Source organism: Trachymyrmex cornetzi, unplaced genomic scaffold (genome assembly GCF_001594075.2).
Source record: "Trachymyrmex cornetzi isolate Tcor2-1 unplaced genomic scaffold, Tcor1.1 scaffold77, whole genome shotgun sequence".
NCBI lineage: Eukaryota > Metazoa > Arthropoda > Insecta > Hymenoptera > Formicidae > Trachymyrmex > Trachymyrmex cornetzi.
Genome location: NW_017300102.1, coordinates 266956 through 283248, shown reverse-complemented (window position 1 = coordinate 283248; position 16293 = coordinate 266956). Strand labels below are relative to the sequence as shown.

The 16293-nt window shown below is 37.9% G+C and overlaps 3 protein-coding genes across 3 annotated transcripts; 2 read left to right on the top strand and 1 right to left on the bottom strand.

Moving 5' to 3' along the window:
• Positions 1-1528: 1528 nt before the first annotated feature.
• LOC108768224 (uncharacterized) lies at positions 1529-2480 on the bottom strand. The gene is made up of 2 exons (XM_018518583.1): positions 2036-2480; positions 1529-1954 (listed from the first exon to the last, which is right to left on the bottom strand). The coding sequence occupies exons 1-2, from the start codon at positions 2462-2464 to the stop codon at positions 1541-1543; spliced, it is 843 nt and encodes a 280-aa protein (XP_018374085.1). The 5' UTR covers positions 2465-2480; the 3' UTR covers positions 1529-1540.
• Positions 2481-4261: 1781 nt separating this feature from the next.
• Positions 4262-7160, top strand: LOC108768215 (dynein heavy chain 12, axonemal-like). Its single transcript, XM_018518571.1, has 2 exons — positions 4262-7039; positions 7140-7160. Exons 1-2 carry the CDS (start codon positions 4262-4264, stop codon positions 7158-7160), a joined length of 2799 nt encoding a protein of 932 aa, XP_018374073.1.
• Positions 7161-7582: 422 nt separating this feature from the next.
• LOC108768227 (dynein heavy chain 7, axonemal) lies at positions 7583-15889 on the top strand. Its single transcript, XM_083287375.1, has one exon. The coding sequence runs from the start codon at positions 7583-7585 to the stop codon at positions 15869-15871; it is 8289 nt and encodes a 2762-aa protein (XP_083143501.1). The 3' UTR covers positions 15872-15889.
• Positions 15890-16293: the final 404 nt, after the last annotated feature.

Here is a 16293-nt window from a genome sequence, read left to right as displayed (position 1 = left end):
AATCACAATCGCTTATTCTTCTCGGATTCGACTGTAATTGGTCAATTTCTTATGGCTTAAGGCTTAAAACACCTATTGTAGATCCGGACTTATGCGAGAAACGGTACGCACCCTAGGTTCAATATATGACATCCGATGTGTTGTAATTATTCAAATTTCCAGTAGATGGCAGATGTTTCCAATCAGCTGTTCATGGCAATTTTAAAACGATATGCATGTGAATATGTATGTATGTACATATAATTACGTACACATGCATATTAATTAGTGAATGTATAATATAATAGTATTATCAATATTAACCCTTACCGTACTAATATGGGTAATTAGTGACCAAGCGATTCCTGTTCGTGCAAGTTTCTTTGAGTCTTTCGGTAATTATAAATTATACTACATTTTATTTATTTTCCAAAATGAAAAGTCAATATTTATTCTAGAAAGTTGGAAGTATGTTGGTGAATTTTTAGAGATTTTTTGAATTATTTTGAAGAGGTGAAAAAACGAAGAGATTCTAGTGACCCTGGTTGATATAGATTGGGCACCAAATTGTAGATAATACAGTAAAGCGGGGAGCACAGACTCTTGCATAACGCATAACACGTAATGCATAAGAATATGTACCAATCGAAGTTCTCCGTTTCTTTTCCTTCCATGTAATAGAGAACTCTGGTTGGTTCAATTTCTTATGCCTCATGTGTCATGCGTTAAGCAAGAATCTGTGCTCCCCGCTTAAGGGTTAATATCTGCTACGCACTATGTCAACAAAATAACAACAGAATTAGATATATATAATACTGTTGATAGACTGCTAAAAAAAACATAACAGAATCTGCAAGCGTCAGATAATGTGAGGATTTGCTCAGTTTCTGCCAACAATTTTCCTTCACATTATATCAACAGGCGATGTTAACAGAACAGAAGCCTAATGCAGACGCAGTTAATGACAGACTGCCGTCATTTTCTACTCGAACCTCCTGACAGTCTGCCAGAAGACTGCAGACATTTTGCTATCTAGGAAAGTAAATGATTTTAGTCAAATAATTATTAGCGTTTTATAGAATATAAGATTATAAGACTACAAAATGGCAATAAAAAGAGTTTTGGTATTTGCAACTTCATTTCATTCATATACTTACACAAAAAAATGATGTGACCTCGGAAAATGAAATTTCAAGAATGTCGGGGCTAAGTGCGGGCACCACATTTTTTCAATACTATATGAAATAAAAACACGTCATTATAATCAAAAAATAAAAAATTGTATTAAATTTTATTTCGAATCTTTAATTTGAATCTTCTGATTCCATATCAGACAAACAGTATTTACAAACAAAATTGTTATCAATCGTGCATACGCATTTGTCATGTGCAACACGCTTGCATATGAGACACTTTTTGTTTTTGAACATAGATTAAATGTTTTCAGAACACACATCAAATGTTGCAGTCATCGTCGAAATCGGACGTAGAATCCTTGGCCTTTTTCGGCCAAGAAGAGTGCGGCTTACGTGTTCTTCCAGTACTCGTCGATGATTGCGGATCAGGGTTTGTCGGTAGTACCATTTTCTTGGGTCGACCTCTCTTTTTTTGAAGCATCTGTTGTATTTTTTGTGGCTTTTTTGATCTTAGCTGTTTCTTGCTCCGCTGCCAGTTCTACCATTTCAGATGAATTCGTGAGCATGGCACATCTACGTTTACGACCTCGACGCGTTTGCTTTCTCAACTCTGCTTTCAGGTGAGGACGAATACTTTGAAGTGTTTCGCTCAAATTGCTAACAGAGTTACTTGCTATCAAACTTCCGTCTTCTTCAGTCACCATCCATGAAGCCATTGGTTCATTGTCCAGCGCCTGAAGTTCAGTCGGTGATGGTGGTAATGGAACTGCAGCTTCAATCTGTTCATGTTGTGCTGACGAAATAGATGGGCGATCACTGCTTGATAAAAATTCATACTCCTGAAAAAATGATGAAATGCCGGTGCATTCGAATCCCGACATATCTCACTGGGTTATGGTAAGTGGTAGTGCCTTACTAACAATTTTGGGAATATCATAAATTGTCATTGAACGTCCAGGATTGGATGTAATCCAAATGTCACACTCCGCGTTCACGGATTTCTTTAATTGGCCATAGACAGTGCGATCGAGTGGCTGAAACTTATGTAAGCAGTGTGGTGGAAGCGACAAAACAATTATACTGTTGGATTTGCAAAAATCTAGTCCCTTGATTGATAAGTGGGACTCGTGATTGTTTAACACAAGCAGAACGGGGTGGTCGACAGAAGCATGAACGTGGGATTGGAAGAACATCAAAAATTCGAAAAAATGTTCCGCGTTCATACAACCGCTTGGATTTGCAGCGCCTGCGTAGCCGGGTGGTCCACCGTTGAGAAAGTGATTCTTAAAATGTTTTCTTGGAAAAATAAAAAAAGGTGGAAGAGAATTTCCTATTGCTGAAATTGTCATTACCAAAGTCACGAGAGTACGCCTCGTTCAGAAGAAGTTATGCGCCCAACTTGTTTACTACCACATCGAGCAATAACTCGATTGGGTGTTTGCACTGTTGTGATTTCGGTTTCGTCCATATTCCAAATATTTTGACACGAAAAATGGAATTTATCCATTACTTTTTTCAATAGTGAAAAAAAATTTTTGACATTAGTTGGATTGAAATTAGTGGCATGCGCTAAACTTGTCGCTTTCGGTTTTTGTACAGCCAAGTTCTGATGCCGTTTGAGAAAGCCACTTAACCAATCTTCACCAACCATACGGGTGGCCTCCTAAGACGATGGCACAGTTAATTTTAATTTCTTAGCAATCATATGCTAAACCTCGCACTTTTTTGTTGAAAAACCAAAGTACATGTTATTGCAGTATTCTAAATATTCTACTAAAGTCGTTTCTGCATTTGCGTCGAAAATCTAAAATAAAATGGGTTTTATGATAACAAAATTCATTCAAATTAAGATATAATAAATTATAATAACAAAACTCACTGTACGATGCCCATGTACCAGTGCAACCACTTCATTCACTTCAGTTTTTTCTTCGCTTGTATTTTTTAGCCAATTCTGTAATGTGCTTCTAGACACTTCAAATTTTTTTGCCGCCGATGCAATTTTCATATTATCCTTTTTGACGGCTAGCACAGCTCTAGACATCCTATCTTTATCAATGGGATCAGTTTTACGCTTATAATTGCGAACCATGCTGTAATTGACACGAAAATACGGTAAAAATATTATGAATAAAAAATCGAGATTAAGTGGTCTCATACCCACTTAGCTCGATTGGCTTGGTGCTCTCTTAGCTCCGAACGTATATTATAACTTTCGACATAAATAAAATTTAAACAATTCTGAAAATGGAAGAAATAACACCAGGACCGTGTTCAGAACACATTTTTACATAAATTTACTTACCTGAACAATTCAAATTTGAAAAATAACAACCAGGATACATATTTGTCCGAACGTTCGAAAGATTACTTTTGACTATCGAAAACACGTTTGACTATAGGCCTGTTCTTTTTGATTAAACTTTTGCACCAGTTCATCTTTCTTCCTTTTCTCTTTAGGAGGAAAGAAGAGGAAAAAAGACGAACTGTGGTGCAAAAGTTCAGCCAAAAAGAACAGACCTTATCTAAACATAACAACGCACCTAAACTAACCAAACTTCGTTGGTAAAGAAGACACACGAGATGCCATCTACAATATAAATTGGAAACTCATAAGATATATTTTTGCCACTCAAAATTCAAATGCCAGCTTAGCCCCGATGCCCACTTAGCCTCGGTCTCCCCTATATACATATAATTAGAAAAACAACATACAGACCTACACAACTAATACATTTATTAACTTTTTTTTTACAAAATTGGAAATGCAATAAAATATCTAATTAAATTTAGTTTTTGCATGGCATTGAGTGTGTGTGTGTTTCAAAAATCTAAATTTCAATTTCAACATAAAAATCGCATAACTCTACTTTCCACATGCGTCCAAGGATCGATGTCCGCTCTATTGATAAAACATGCACGGTATCCAAGAAACTTAGTTTTGTGAACTGTTCTTTAATACAGAAGAAGCTGCCCAATAATAATTTATAATTGTGTTTTAAATATATTTATTATTAATCTGGAATTGTAGACAAAATAGATATTTAACATTGTGTTAGTAAAATATTTTATAAAATTATATTGTAAGACAATCGATTAGAAATTTCGACAAAGTGATAAACGGTGGATTTAACATGTTTGTAAACATGGATTGGAATGCTTTGGAATCAACTTTTGTAGTGTGTCAATTTCCAAATTCCAGTCAACCAAATCAAATCCTACTAAAAGACTACATAAGAGATATTTATGTCCCCGAATTTTCCACAGAATGGAAAAGAAATATATTAGACTTGATATCTCATGCAGTCAGACGAAAACATTCTGCTTTTATAAACTCGGTACTAGATGAAGTAAAAGATATGTATATCAAAAATATGAAAGAGTTCGTCTTAAAGTCCATACTGTCCTGCAAAATATATAGAAGAGAACACGTTGCTTGCGAGGAGTGCGACGTTCCTGCTGGCTTGAAGCGAAACATTGAGGAAAATAGAATGCATGATCACACAATATTTTTACAACGTCGTAATTTATTTGCTAAGAGATACTTTCTTTCCTATCCAATAATCAGACATATTATAAACACGGCATATCGTATTCTACCCACAGTAATTTGTGACTTCAAACGTTATCATGAATTTGGATTATTATCACTATGTTGTTTTCAAGATATGATCCTTAAAGATATTAAGAGAGGCTCTTTAGTGATCACTAATAAATTTTATACCGAGACATTTAATGCCGTACAGAAATCAAAACTATTAAGAAGCATCTCTGCGGAACGTCTGTCCCAATTTATGCGGTGTCTCACACATGTATTTGTTCAGCAGATTCTCAATGTAATGATGAGATCGATTGATCATATAATAGATACTATGAACGACGGCCATTTCTGTCCTCAAATCGAATTTCAGCTGGTATGCGAAAATGACCAGCTTATAACAAAACCAGATATACAGAAGGTTTTCTCGACATATCACAATATTATCCGAAATATTAAAGGTATTGCGCAAGATCTGATGCCATTGGAAGAATGGTTAAACGTCAAAGCGAAGGAAAGGTACATAAAGATAGCGCTTCCTGACTGGTTTGTCGAGGAGTCTCACCGCAATTTACAGGAGATATTAGACACCCTGTTTAAATCTATGAACGAACATGTAACATTCATTTCCGTGGAATTTAGCGGTATATGCACGTCGAGTGTAAAAAAACAAATATTAACTTTGACTTCTAAACAACCGAATTTCGACTCTTACTTCGAGCACATTTGCAAGTATAATGAGTATCTAAGCAAAACGAACTCTATGATCTCCAATTTGTATTACAATGTGGGAAAGTTGGAGCAAAGCAATGCCAAGAAATCATTGAGGCAGATCTGCTGCAATGTTATAAGCGTCCTCATGACGGAACTCGTGAAGTATCATCAAGATTTCAATCGTTCGATTTGCGCAGACTTTGAGAATCTGAAATCTATGGCGTTGGATATTCCAAGGGACGCAAGTTCTTTGACACAATTGAGTGAACGTATGTCACGAGCTTCGAAAGTACTGATAAAAGAACAGGAACAAAAGATACGAGAATCAATCTATATGTTGAGCAAATTGTTGGAAATTACTATATTAACTGACGAGCACATTGATTTAAATAAGACCACTATCAATTGGCTACACAATATTCAACCTGTGTTTGCACAAAACAATACATTGTGCGAAGCTATGAAGAGCGAGCTGGAAGAGGATCTTCAACGAAGAATAAATGCATTAAATTTAGAGGTTGACGCGATGTTCCCGCAGCTTATCATCCTAGATGATATGGACGACATGAGCAAAGTCGGAGAATACGCGCAGCATTACAAGGATTTGACCAAGAAGTACAAACGCATAGACGATGAGATGCAAGTTATTAATTCGGAGGAAAGGCTTTTCAAGTTTCCTGAAACGGAGTTTCCGAAAATATTCGAATTAAAAGAAACGATCGTGCCATTCCACAAGCTTATATGTACTATTTATCAATGGCGAAGGGACAACTCTGTATGGCTAAATGGTCCATTTGAAAGCCTGGATGCTTCCGTTATTCAAAAGAAGACTATGAATTACTTAGATGAAATCACGGATATGAACAAGACGATGAAGTCGCGCATTAAAATGGACGCGACAGCGAACAAGTCGTACAAATTTTCCGGCATCGCCGATGATCCTGATCCAATGCAGCAACCTGCACCGTTGAAATTGTGTTGGCAGACACTTAATAACATTAATGAGTTTAAAGTTTACGTACCGCTCGCAGTTTGTATGTGCAATCCAGCTTTGAATGCACGTCATTGGAAAGAGATGTCCGCGATATGTAATTTCGATCTTACACCAAACGCAGGAACGACTCTAAAGAAAATGATCGACATGAATCTAATGGATAACATCGATAGGTACAAGGCCATAAGTTTGGGTGCCAACAAGGAGCTTCGTCTTCAGCAGGAATTGGCTGAGATGATTAAGGAGTGGGAGCCGATGTTATTCGAGATGTCGACTGAAGAATCCGATATGGTATCTTTTAAACACGTGAATGATATCGAAACTCTTCTTAGCGACCACCTTATAAAAATTGAGGAAATGAGAGCATCGCATTTCGTGAAGCCAATATTGTCAAACTTAATTAACTTTTACACTGTCCTCATAAGGATCCAAGAAATCCTTGATCAATGGACGCAAGTACAATATCGCAAACTCCATCTAAAGCCAATATTTTCTTATCCAAAAATAGAAATACGTTTAAGCCAAGAAACTTCACTATATTTAGAAGCGACAAGCATTTTATTAGATATTAATAACAGATTTATGAAGAATCCAAATTTTCATGAAATCAAAAAATCATCTGACTTACTTGAAAGCTTAAATGAAGCTAATGAGAAATTGGAGACAGCGAGCAAAAGTGTAAGGAATTATTTAAATATTAAAAGATTGTCGTTCACGAGGTTCTTCTTTCTCGAGGATTCAGAAGTTCAGAAAATATTGTTCGAATCAATTAATACAGAAAAACAGCATACGCTCGTGAAGAAATGTTTTGCTGGTATAGAACGATTGAAATTTAATAAGTCTAATTGTGTTCGAGGCATCATTGGGCATTACGGGGAAATGTTATATCTAAATAATAACATTTTCTTATGCACTGACATTAAGTGCGAAGAACAATGGTTAATTCAGCTTGAAAAAGAGATGAAAGACGCAGTTTACAAAAGTATTCTGCAGTATCATTCTTTGATCAATGAAAATTTGACATTTGTTCCTGTTGATAACTTTCCAAGCATGGCGATCATTTGTAGTTTGCAACTTTATTGGACCTGCTCGGTAGAAAAATGTCTTACACCAATAAATATTAAGATGTTAAACTCTTTACTCACGACATACACCAACGGGATAATTTCGGTAACTAATGAATTAAAAAATAATTTAACGCGAAGACGTAGGAATCTGTTAATGTCATTGATCATTGTCATGTTAACTCATAAAGAAATTGTAAAATTGCTACTAGAGAGAAATATTATTGAACAGACAGACTTTGAATGGGTCGCGCAATTGAGATATTATTGTAACAATAAATTTGTCGAAGTATCAGTATTCAATACAACAATTAAATACGGATACGAATACAACTATTGTCAGCAGAATATTGTTAACACTCCCTTGACTGATAGATGCTTTCGCACTATATTGCAAGCTTATCGTTATCATTTGTATAGCAGTATTATAGGTCCAACAGGTACCGGGAAAACGGAAACAATCAAAAGCTTGACAACAGCTATCGCGAACCCATATTACATCATCAATTGCAACAATAGCATCTCTTATAATTGTGTGATACGGACATTTAAAGGAGTGATCTCTTGCGGAGCGTGGATTTGCTTTGAGAACTTTAACAGATTGAAACTAGAATTGCTGTCGTCTATTGCCCAAAATCTTACACAGATGAAGCAAGCGATTTCGTCTAATTTGAAGATCGTAAGCTTCGAAGGTTGCAGTTTGAACTTAAATGTCTCCGGAAATATATGCGTTAATATCAATTCGGACCAATCGGGATATGCTGATTTGCCAGATAATTTGAAGATTCTCTTTCGTTCCGTATCAATGATGTCACCGAATATTGGCAAAATTGCTGAAATTAAACTCTTCGCTGGAGGATTTAATCACGCAAAAAATCTAGCGATGAAGCTAGCTGTCAGTTATAAATTATTATCCGAACATCTAGGAGAGAAGCGCCATTATGATTTTAGTATGTCATCATTGAAGACTGTCGTCGCGACTGCAATTAATATGAAACGAAATATCCCAGACGAAAATGAATATATCCTCTTATTGCGTTCGATGATACACATAAATATTCCTCAGTTATGTAACACCGACATATCAATCTTCCAGAATATCATGCAAGACATTTTTCCTGAATCCGTCGTGCTTCCTTTCGATTGCTCGGCGATTCTAAACGCTTTGGAAATCGTATGCACAAAGAGACTTCTAACTTTGCATACAGTCTTCAAATTGAAAGCCATACAGCTCATTGAACTGATGAACGTTCATCGCGGTCTTATACTTATTAGTAACTCCTTGGGTGGGAAAACGGAAATTTTGCACACGCTTGCTGAAACATTATCGTTATTATATGATCAAAAAAATAAAATTGGCGCCACAGTGAAACTTGAAACAGTTATACCAGGAGTGGTGGACAGCAACGCTCTCTTTGGATATTTTTGCGATAAATCTGGAGTTTGGAAGGATGGTTTGTGTACCACTATATTTCGTCGCTTTATAGAAGATACCTCAACAGACCGCAAATGGTTAGTGTTTGATGGAGATTTAAGCGGCACGTGGATAGAAAACTTGCATACAATTCTGGATGAGAATAAAATATTGTATTTGACATCTGGAGAACGATTTTCTACAACGAACTCAATGTCCATCATCTTTGAAACGATGAGCACGATGGAAATTTCACCCAGTATAATATCACGGTGTGGAATAATCTATATTGACGTACATTCTATTGGTTGGAGACCGTACATGCTGTCTCACATCGCCAAACCATTTTACGATGGATATAATGAAATACTACGTGCTTTATTCGATTGGGCAATAGATCCATGTCTTAATTATTTAAAGGAAAATGGCGATATGTTGATAAATCAAGAATTGCATCTTGTTATGTCGGCCGTAAATTTATTTGAAATATTATTAAGAGATGCCTGTGAAGATACTGAAGACAAGGATAATCACTTTGTCATATGGGCACAAGCTGCTTTAATCTTAGCTATTGTTTGGGGACTGGGTGGAAACTTGATCGAGGATTCGCAAACTCGATTCAACGCTTTTTGTGTGTCATTTTGGAACGGTACAGACAAAGAACATCCGAAACCTGATATAATTAAACATTTTGACGTAACACTGCCTAATGAGGGTTTAATTCAAGACAACTTCTACATCTTTAAAGGTACCGGAAACTGGAAGTACTGGGGCGATTTGCTAAAAACTGAAAAAATCCCAGAGATATGTAACTTCAATCAAATTTACATTCCAAATATCAATAGTATGAAATATAATCACATATTTTTGAAACATATTAAATATCGAAAGCATTTTCTCTTGTATGGCGATGCTGCTATTGGGAAGACAAGTATCATGTATGATCTCCTGAGAAACAAGTTGCCAGAAAATTGTCTCTCCAATTTCTTTAGTTTTACTTCCATGATTACGGTAACTAAAACGGAAAGATTATTATTTTCCAAGTTAAACAAGATACGACGCACTACCTACGGACCAGGAAGAAATCAATTTTGTGTAAACTTCGTGGACGATATGAATAGAATCATCATACAAAAACCAGAGGCACAATCCATATTTGATCTCTTACGACAACTTCTCAGTTATAATTACTGTTACGACACACACGAATTAAATAAGATATTCGTACAGGACATTATGTTTACACTTGCAATTACTGCAAGAAAGATCAACGGAAGCATACCTTCTAGATTTTTAAGACACTTCAACACCTATGCGATTTCCGCTCCTACAACGGATAATATATTCAGAACATATTTTAACATACTACTTGCTAATTTAAAAAAGAATCTATTCGCGACAGACGTCACAGGAAGCGTAACCAGCATAGTGAACTCGACGATTGATGTTTACAAGTCCATAATAAAGACGTTGCGGCCTGTGCCCAGCAAACTGTACTACTATTTTGATATGAGGGATATATCTAGAGTGATCAGTGGATGCGGTCTAATTCAGAAAGAATCAGTGGAGACAAAGATAACGTTCATTCGGTTGTGGGTGCACGAGATCTTACGCGTGTTCAGCGATCGCATGCTAGATGAAGGCGACAAGGAATGGCTTTTTCTAAAAATTCGCGATGCAGTAAAGAGCAACTTTAAAGATTCTTTTGAAATCGCCTTTGATCACTTACCCAAATTTGAGAATCAAATCACCAAAGACAGCTTCAACGATCTGATGTTTGGGAATTTCATGGATATAGAGAAGAACGGTAAATGTAGGCGGTACGAGGAAATCACTTCTATGGAAGCTCTAAGAAATAAAGTTCTCTCTTACTTGGACGAATATAACGCTAGGTTTAAAAAAAAAATTGACGTCGTCGTATGTTGTTACATGTTGGAATCTTTGATCAAAGTTTCCAGAATTCTGAACACTCCAGGCGGAAGTGTGCTAATGATATCTACTGTGGGTTCCGGCAGAAAATCCACGATCGCCCTTGCTGCCTTTATGCAGCAGCAGACTTTGTTTGAAACCACTATAGAGTCCTATTACGACATGGACGCATGGAAGAACGAACTGAGAAGAATTCTGCGGGAATGCGGCACGTTACGAAAGGATGTTACATACTTTATGAGCGAAAAACAAATAAAGAACGCGTTTTTAAGCGATATCAGTTGTCTGTTAAGTACTGGGGAGCTACCTGACTTGTTCTCTATCGAAGACAGGCAGAATATAATCGAAATGACGCGACTGCACGCCCAGGGTGGTGATCGAAACGTGGAGCTCAGCGCGCGTTCGGTGATGAGCTATTTCGTAAATCAATGCAAAAACAGATTACATTTCGTACTCTGCTTCAGTCCTACTAGCGCTACGTTTAGAACATATTTGTGCTCACATCCTAACTTAGCGAAACACTGCACAGTGAACTGCTGTCAGGTTTGGCCGAACGATGCGCTCTTAGAGATCGCAGTGAAGTATATGAGGGACGTTAACGTACGGGAAGAAGTTAAAGCTGATGCAGCAAGAATTTGCGTGCAATTTCACAATAGTGCAAAGGAAATGAGTTTGAAATATCACGAAATGTTCGGTAGGACCATTCACGTGACGTCATCAGCCTTTCTGCACATGCTCAAGCTGTATAAGCAACTGACATCGAAGAAGCAGGAAAAAATCATCGCGACGCGGAATAGATACATAGCAGGATTGGAGAAGTTAGAATTGGCGGCTGAGCAAGTCGAACAGATGAAGGCTATTCTGACGATCTTGAAACCCCAATTGGAACTGTCCGCTCAACAGACCGTGATCACTATGAAAGAAGTGGAGAATGAAAATATTACCGTAGAACGAGCTACGACTCTTGTGAAGCAAGAAGAGGAAATCGCGAATAAGAAGGCAGAGATCGCGGGTACCCTAAAAACCGAATGCGAGGCTGATCTCGCTGTTGCAATACCGATTCTAGAGGACGCGGTAATAGCGCTGAACACATTGAAGCCGACTGATATCACTTTGGTAAAAGCAATGAAAAATCCTCCTGACACCATCAAGTTGGTAATGGCTGCTGTTTGCGTGATGCTGGGCGTCCCTCCGGATCGTAGCATCGACCCAGTTACAGGAAAGAAATTCACAGACTTCTGGAGTCCGAGCAAGCGCATTTTAGGCGACATGAACTTCCTGCAGAACTTGAAGGACTACGACAAGGATAATATAGCGCCCACAGTGATGCAAATTATTAAGAAGACATACATGACGGACAACAGCTTCATGCCTCACATAGTCGCGAAAGCGTCCAGCGCCGCCGAGGGTCTCTGCAAATGGGTCCGCGCCATGGTGTCTTATGACGAAGTGGCCAAAGTTGTTGTACCAAAGAAGAAGAAACTGGTAGAGGCACAAATGGAGTGCGACGAAGCCGAGGCATTCTTAAACGAGAAACGACAGACCCTGGCCGCCTTGAACGCAAAACTAGCAGCGCTAAATGATAGCTTGCGGCAAACACTGCAGAAGAAATTGAATCTAGAAATGGAAGTGACAACATGCACTGCCAAGCTGGTCAAGGCGGAGAAACTGATCGCAAGTCTGGGAGGTGAGAAAAGCCACTGGATGCAGTGCGCTCATAATCTTCAAATGAATTATGATAGTCTTATTGGCGACATGTTACTCTCAAGCGGAATGGTCGCTTATATGGCGTCTTACAATATCTCTTTTCGCGATGAAATGTTAATAAAATGGAAGGAATTTATGGAAGCTTCTAAAATACTGTACACTAAAACGTACGACTTCGTAAATGTTCTCGGCATGGAAATCGAGATCAATCATTGGCAACTCTGCGGTTTATCGAAAAATCGCTTCGCGACAGAAAATGCCATCATTTTAAATAATTCCGAACAGTGGTGTCTTTTCATCGATTCGCAGAATCAAATAAACCAATGGATCAAGAAAATGGAAAAGAAAAATGACTTAAAAGTCGTTAAACTGATGGATTCCGATTATATGTCGGTTATCGAACAAAGCATTGAAACTGGTATACCTGTTCTGTTAGAAAATGTTGGAGAGAAACTCGAAATTGCACTGGAGCCAATCCTGTTGAAGAATATTTATAAAAACGAAGATTGGTACATCGACATTGGAACTAAATCTGTAAGGTATTCTCAAAATTTTCGATTTTATATTACCACAAGACTGTCGAATACAAATTATGCAGTCGACGTTTTCGGGAAACTCACGATAATCGATTTCTCAATGCCAGATGGAACTCTTCAGGATAAACTCTTGGACATCGTCGTCTCGAAAGAGAAACCAGAGCTTCAGGAGAAATTTGAAGCGCTCCGTCTTCAAGACGCCGCTAACAAGAAAGTTCTTCAACAGCAAGAAGATAATATCTTGAGCATTCTTTCATCAACCACGACAAACATTCTGGAAGATGAAAACGCAATACAAATTTTAGATTCTTCTAAGAATCTTACCGTGGACATCATGAAGAAACAAAAAGCAGCCAGGGCAATGACAGAGAACATTAGCAAATTCAGAGATACATACTTGCAATTCGCCAATCACTGCGCAAGTTTGTTCTGCACACTGACTACTCTATCCAATTTGAATCATATGTACCGATTTTCTTTCTCCTGGTTTATTCAGTTGTACATTACCTCTATTGAGACTTCGAATAGAAGTATCGTTCTTGAAAAACGATTACAGTTTCTCAAGTCTTCATTTACGAGGAATCTTCATTCCAGCGTCTGCAGATCGCTCTTTGAGAAACATAAGCTCTTATATTCCTTTTTACTATGCGTAAAAGTTTTGATAGACGCGCAGCAGACTACGCAGGAAGAAGTTAACCACTTCATATCTTTATATTCGGAGGATTATGATGCAATTTTAGATCCAGCGCCGGATTGGTTACCGATAAACAAATGGAAACAAATTTGCAGATTGAGCAGTGCAGTGCCCAATTTACACGGACTCGCAAATGACTTTCGTGTCGACAGTGCAGCCTGGGAGAAATATTGCACTGCGATGCCATTTCAAAGCGATCTAATACCGAATTCCTGGGCCAACAATCTGACTCGATTTCAGAAACTGATGCTTATAAAAATCGTAAGGTACGACAAGATTATCGTGGAAATAATGCGGCTAATAGAGGGTACTATGGAAGACGTATTCAATTCTTACCCTCACCTTCAGATATCCGAATCCTACGCGGAATCCAATTGTCTCACGCCGATTATATTTATCCTGCCTAGTTACGCTTCGCCTTTGTCACTTATTTCCACGTACGCGAGCGCGAGAGGATATACTTCAAAATTGATCTCTCTATCCATGGGGGATGAACAACAGACTAAAGCCGAAATCTTCATAGAGCGAGCACGAAGGGAAGGAGAATGGATATTTTTGCAGAACTGCCATTACGCTGCGTCATGGTTACCGCAACTTGAGCGAATCTGCGAAAATCTGAATCTGTCCGGTACGTCTTTGGATTTTCGACTGTGGCTTTCCAGCTGTTCTACTCCGTACTTTCCGATCAGCATATTGCAAAACAGCGTAAAGATCGCATATGACTATTCGCTTCGACTGAAACAGAGTTTGCTAAGAACGTACCGGTCGGAACCTATAAGGAGCAAAGAATTTTTTGAGGGATGCCCCGGGAAGGACAAGGAGTTCTCCAAACTCCTGTACGGGCTTTGCTTCTTCCATGGAATCATCAGAGAAAGAAGGCACTTTGGACCGCAAGGCTGGAACATCCCGTACGATTTCGATCACGTAGACTTCGAAATATCCATTAAACAACTGCAAAGTTTAATCAACGAAACCGAGAATGTACCGTTCGACACGTTACTTTATCTAATCGGGGAGTGTAACTATGGTGGGAAAATTATTGATCGCCTTGATCAAAGATGCCTACGACACCTGCTAGATTCCTTCTGTGATGCCCGTGTTATTGAGAACGCTGAATACTCATTTTCAGACTGCGTTGATCATTCAGTACCGCAAAGATGCGAGTATCGCGATATCATCATGCACATTAGCAATATGCAATTAGATGCATCGGCAGAAGCTTTTGCCTGCGACGAAAATGCTCTTGTTATAAAAGACACAGCTGTCGCCAGAGAATTCCTAGAATCGATATCTCTCCTGGATCAAGTCAGATCGAATCATAAAGCTGTACAAGATCGGGCATTGCAAGCGATTGATGAAATTAGCAATAGATTGCCCACGTTATTTAACATCAGTGAGATACAAGACAAATATCTTATGATCTCGCGCGAGCCATTAAACGCGATTCTCATCCACGAGGCCGAACTGATTAACAAAACTTTGTCAATGATCGCAAATTCGTTGAGCAATTTAAAATCAGCATTGAACGGTGAGACCATCTTGACCGAACCTTTGGAAGATCTGTCAAGAGAAATATGCAATAACGAAGTTCCGTGCGTCTGGAGACTGACCGACGTCGGCATTGCAACTAGATATCTATCAAATTACATCAATCTGCTCTTGAAGCGCGTAAACTTCGTGCGATATTGGCGTAACAACAATCTACCTCATGTGATCCACTTTGACGCGCTGTCTTGTTGCAAGAGATTCCTATCCGCGGCTCTCCTTGCATTTTCACGACGACGAGGTATACCCATCGAACAAGTCGTGTTGGATCTTAAAGTGACAAACGACAATTTTACGTACAGCGAGGAAGACGAGGATAAGTATTACATTCACAATTTACATTTATCTGGCGCCCGATGGGATACGCAAAGGCATATGTTAATCGAAAGCTTGACAAACGTATTTTGGTATAACATGCCACCGATACAGCTTACATTTAACAGAGAAAAGAGAATTATTGATGATATATACGAGTGTCCTGTATATATCTCACCGACGCGATGTGACAGAACAGATAGTGATACGAAGAATTACATCACAAGCGTGCCCTTGGAAACTGATAAGTCACATATACATTGGATAAAACATGGCACAGCGTTATTCTGCCAAGTTGAGAAATAATTTATAATTTCTTGTGTCCCAAGCTATTTTTCGCAAATGAGTGAGAATTAGATATTTCGTTCTCAAACTAATCTAATCTCTCAATCAGTCTAATATACATAATAATTAATTTATATTATTTTAATTCGGACATTTTTATATAGCAATTTATATTATTTGGATTATTTGATTAAAGGCATTTTGTTGCAATAATTTATATAGATATTAATAATTCTAAAAATATAATTTACTGATTGTATAATCGCGTGCTGTTTCAAATGTTTGAACAACAATTATGAGGAAAGCTGTCGCAAAACGCAATGTTAAGTCCACTTCGATATAAAACTGTAAATGGTTAAAAAGTTAGCAACATCCTTAAAAAAAACTATTATACCAAATTAAAAATTAAAATCTAAATAGTACTGTCTTTATTAATTTATATG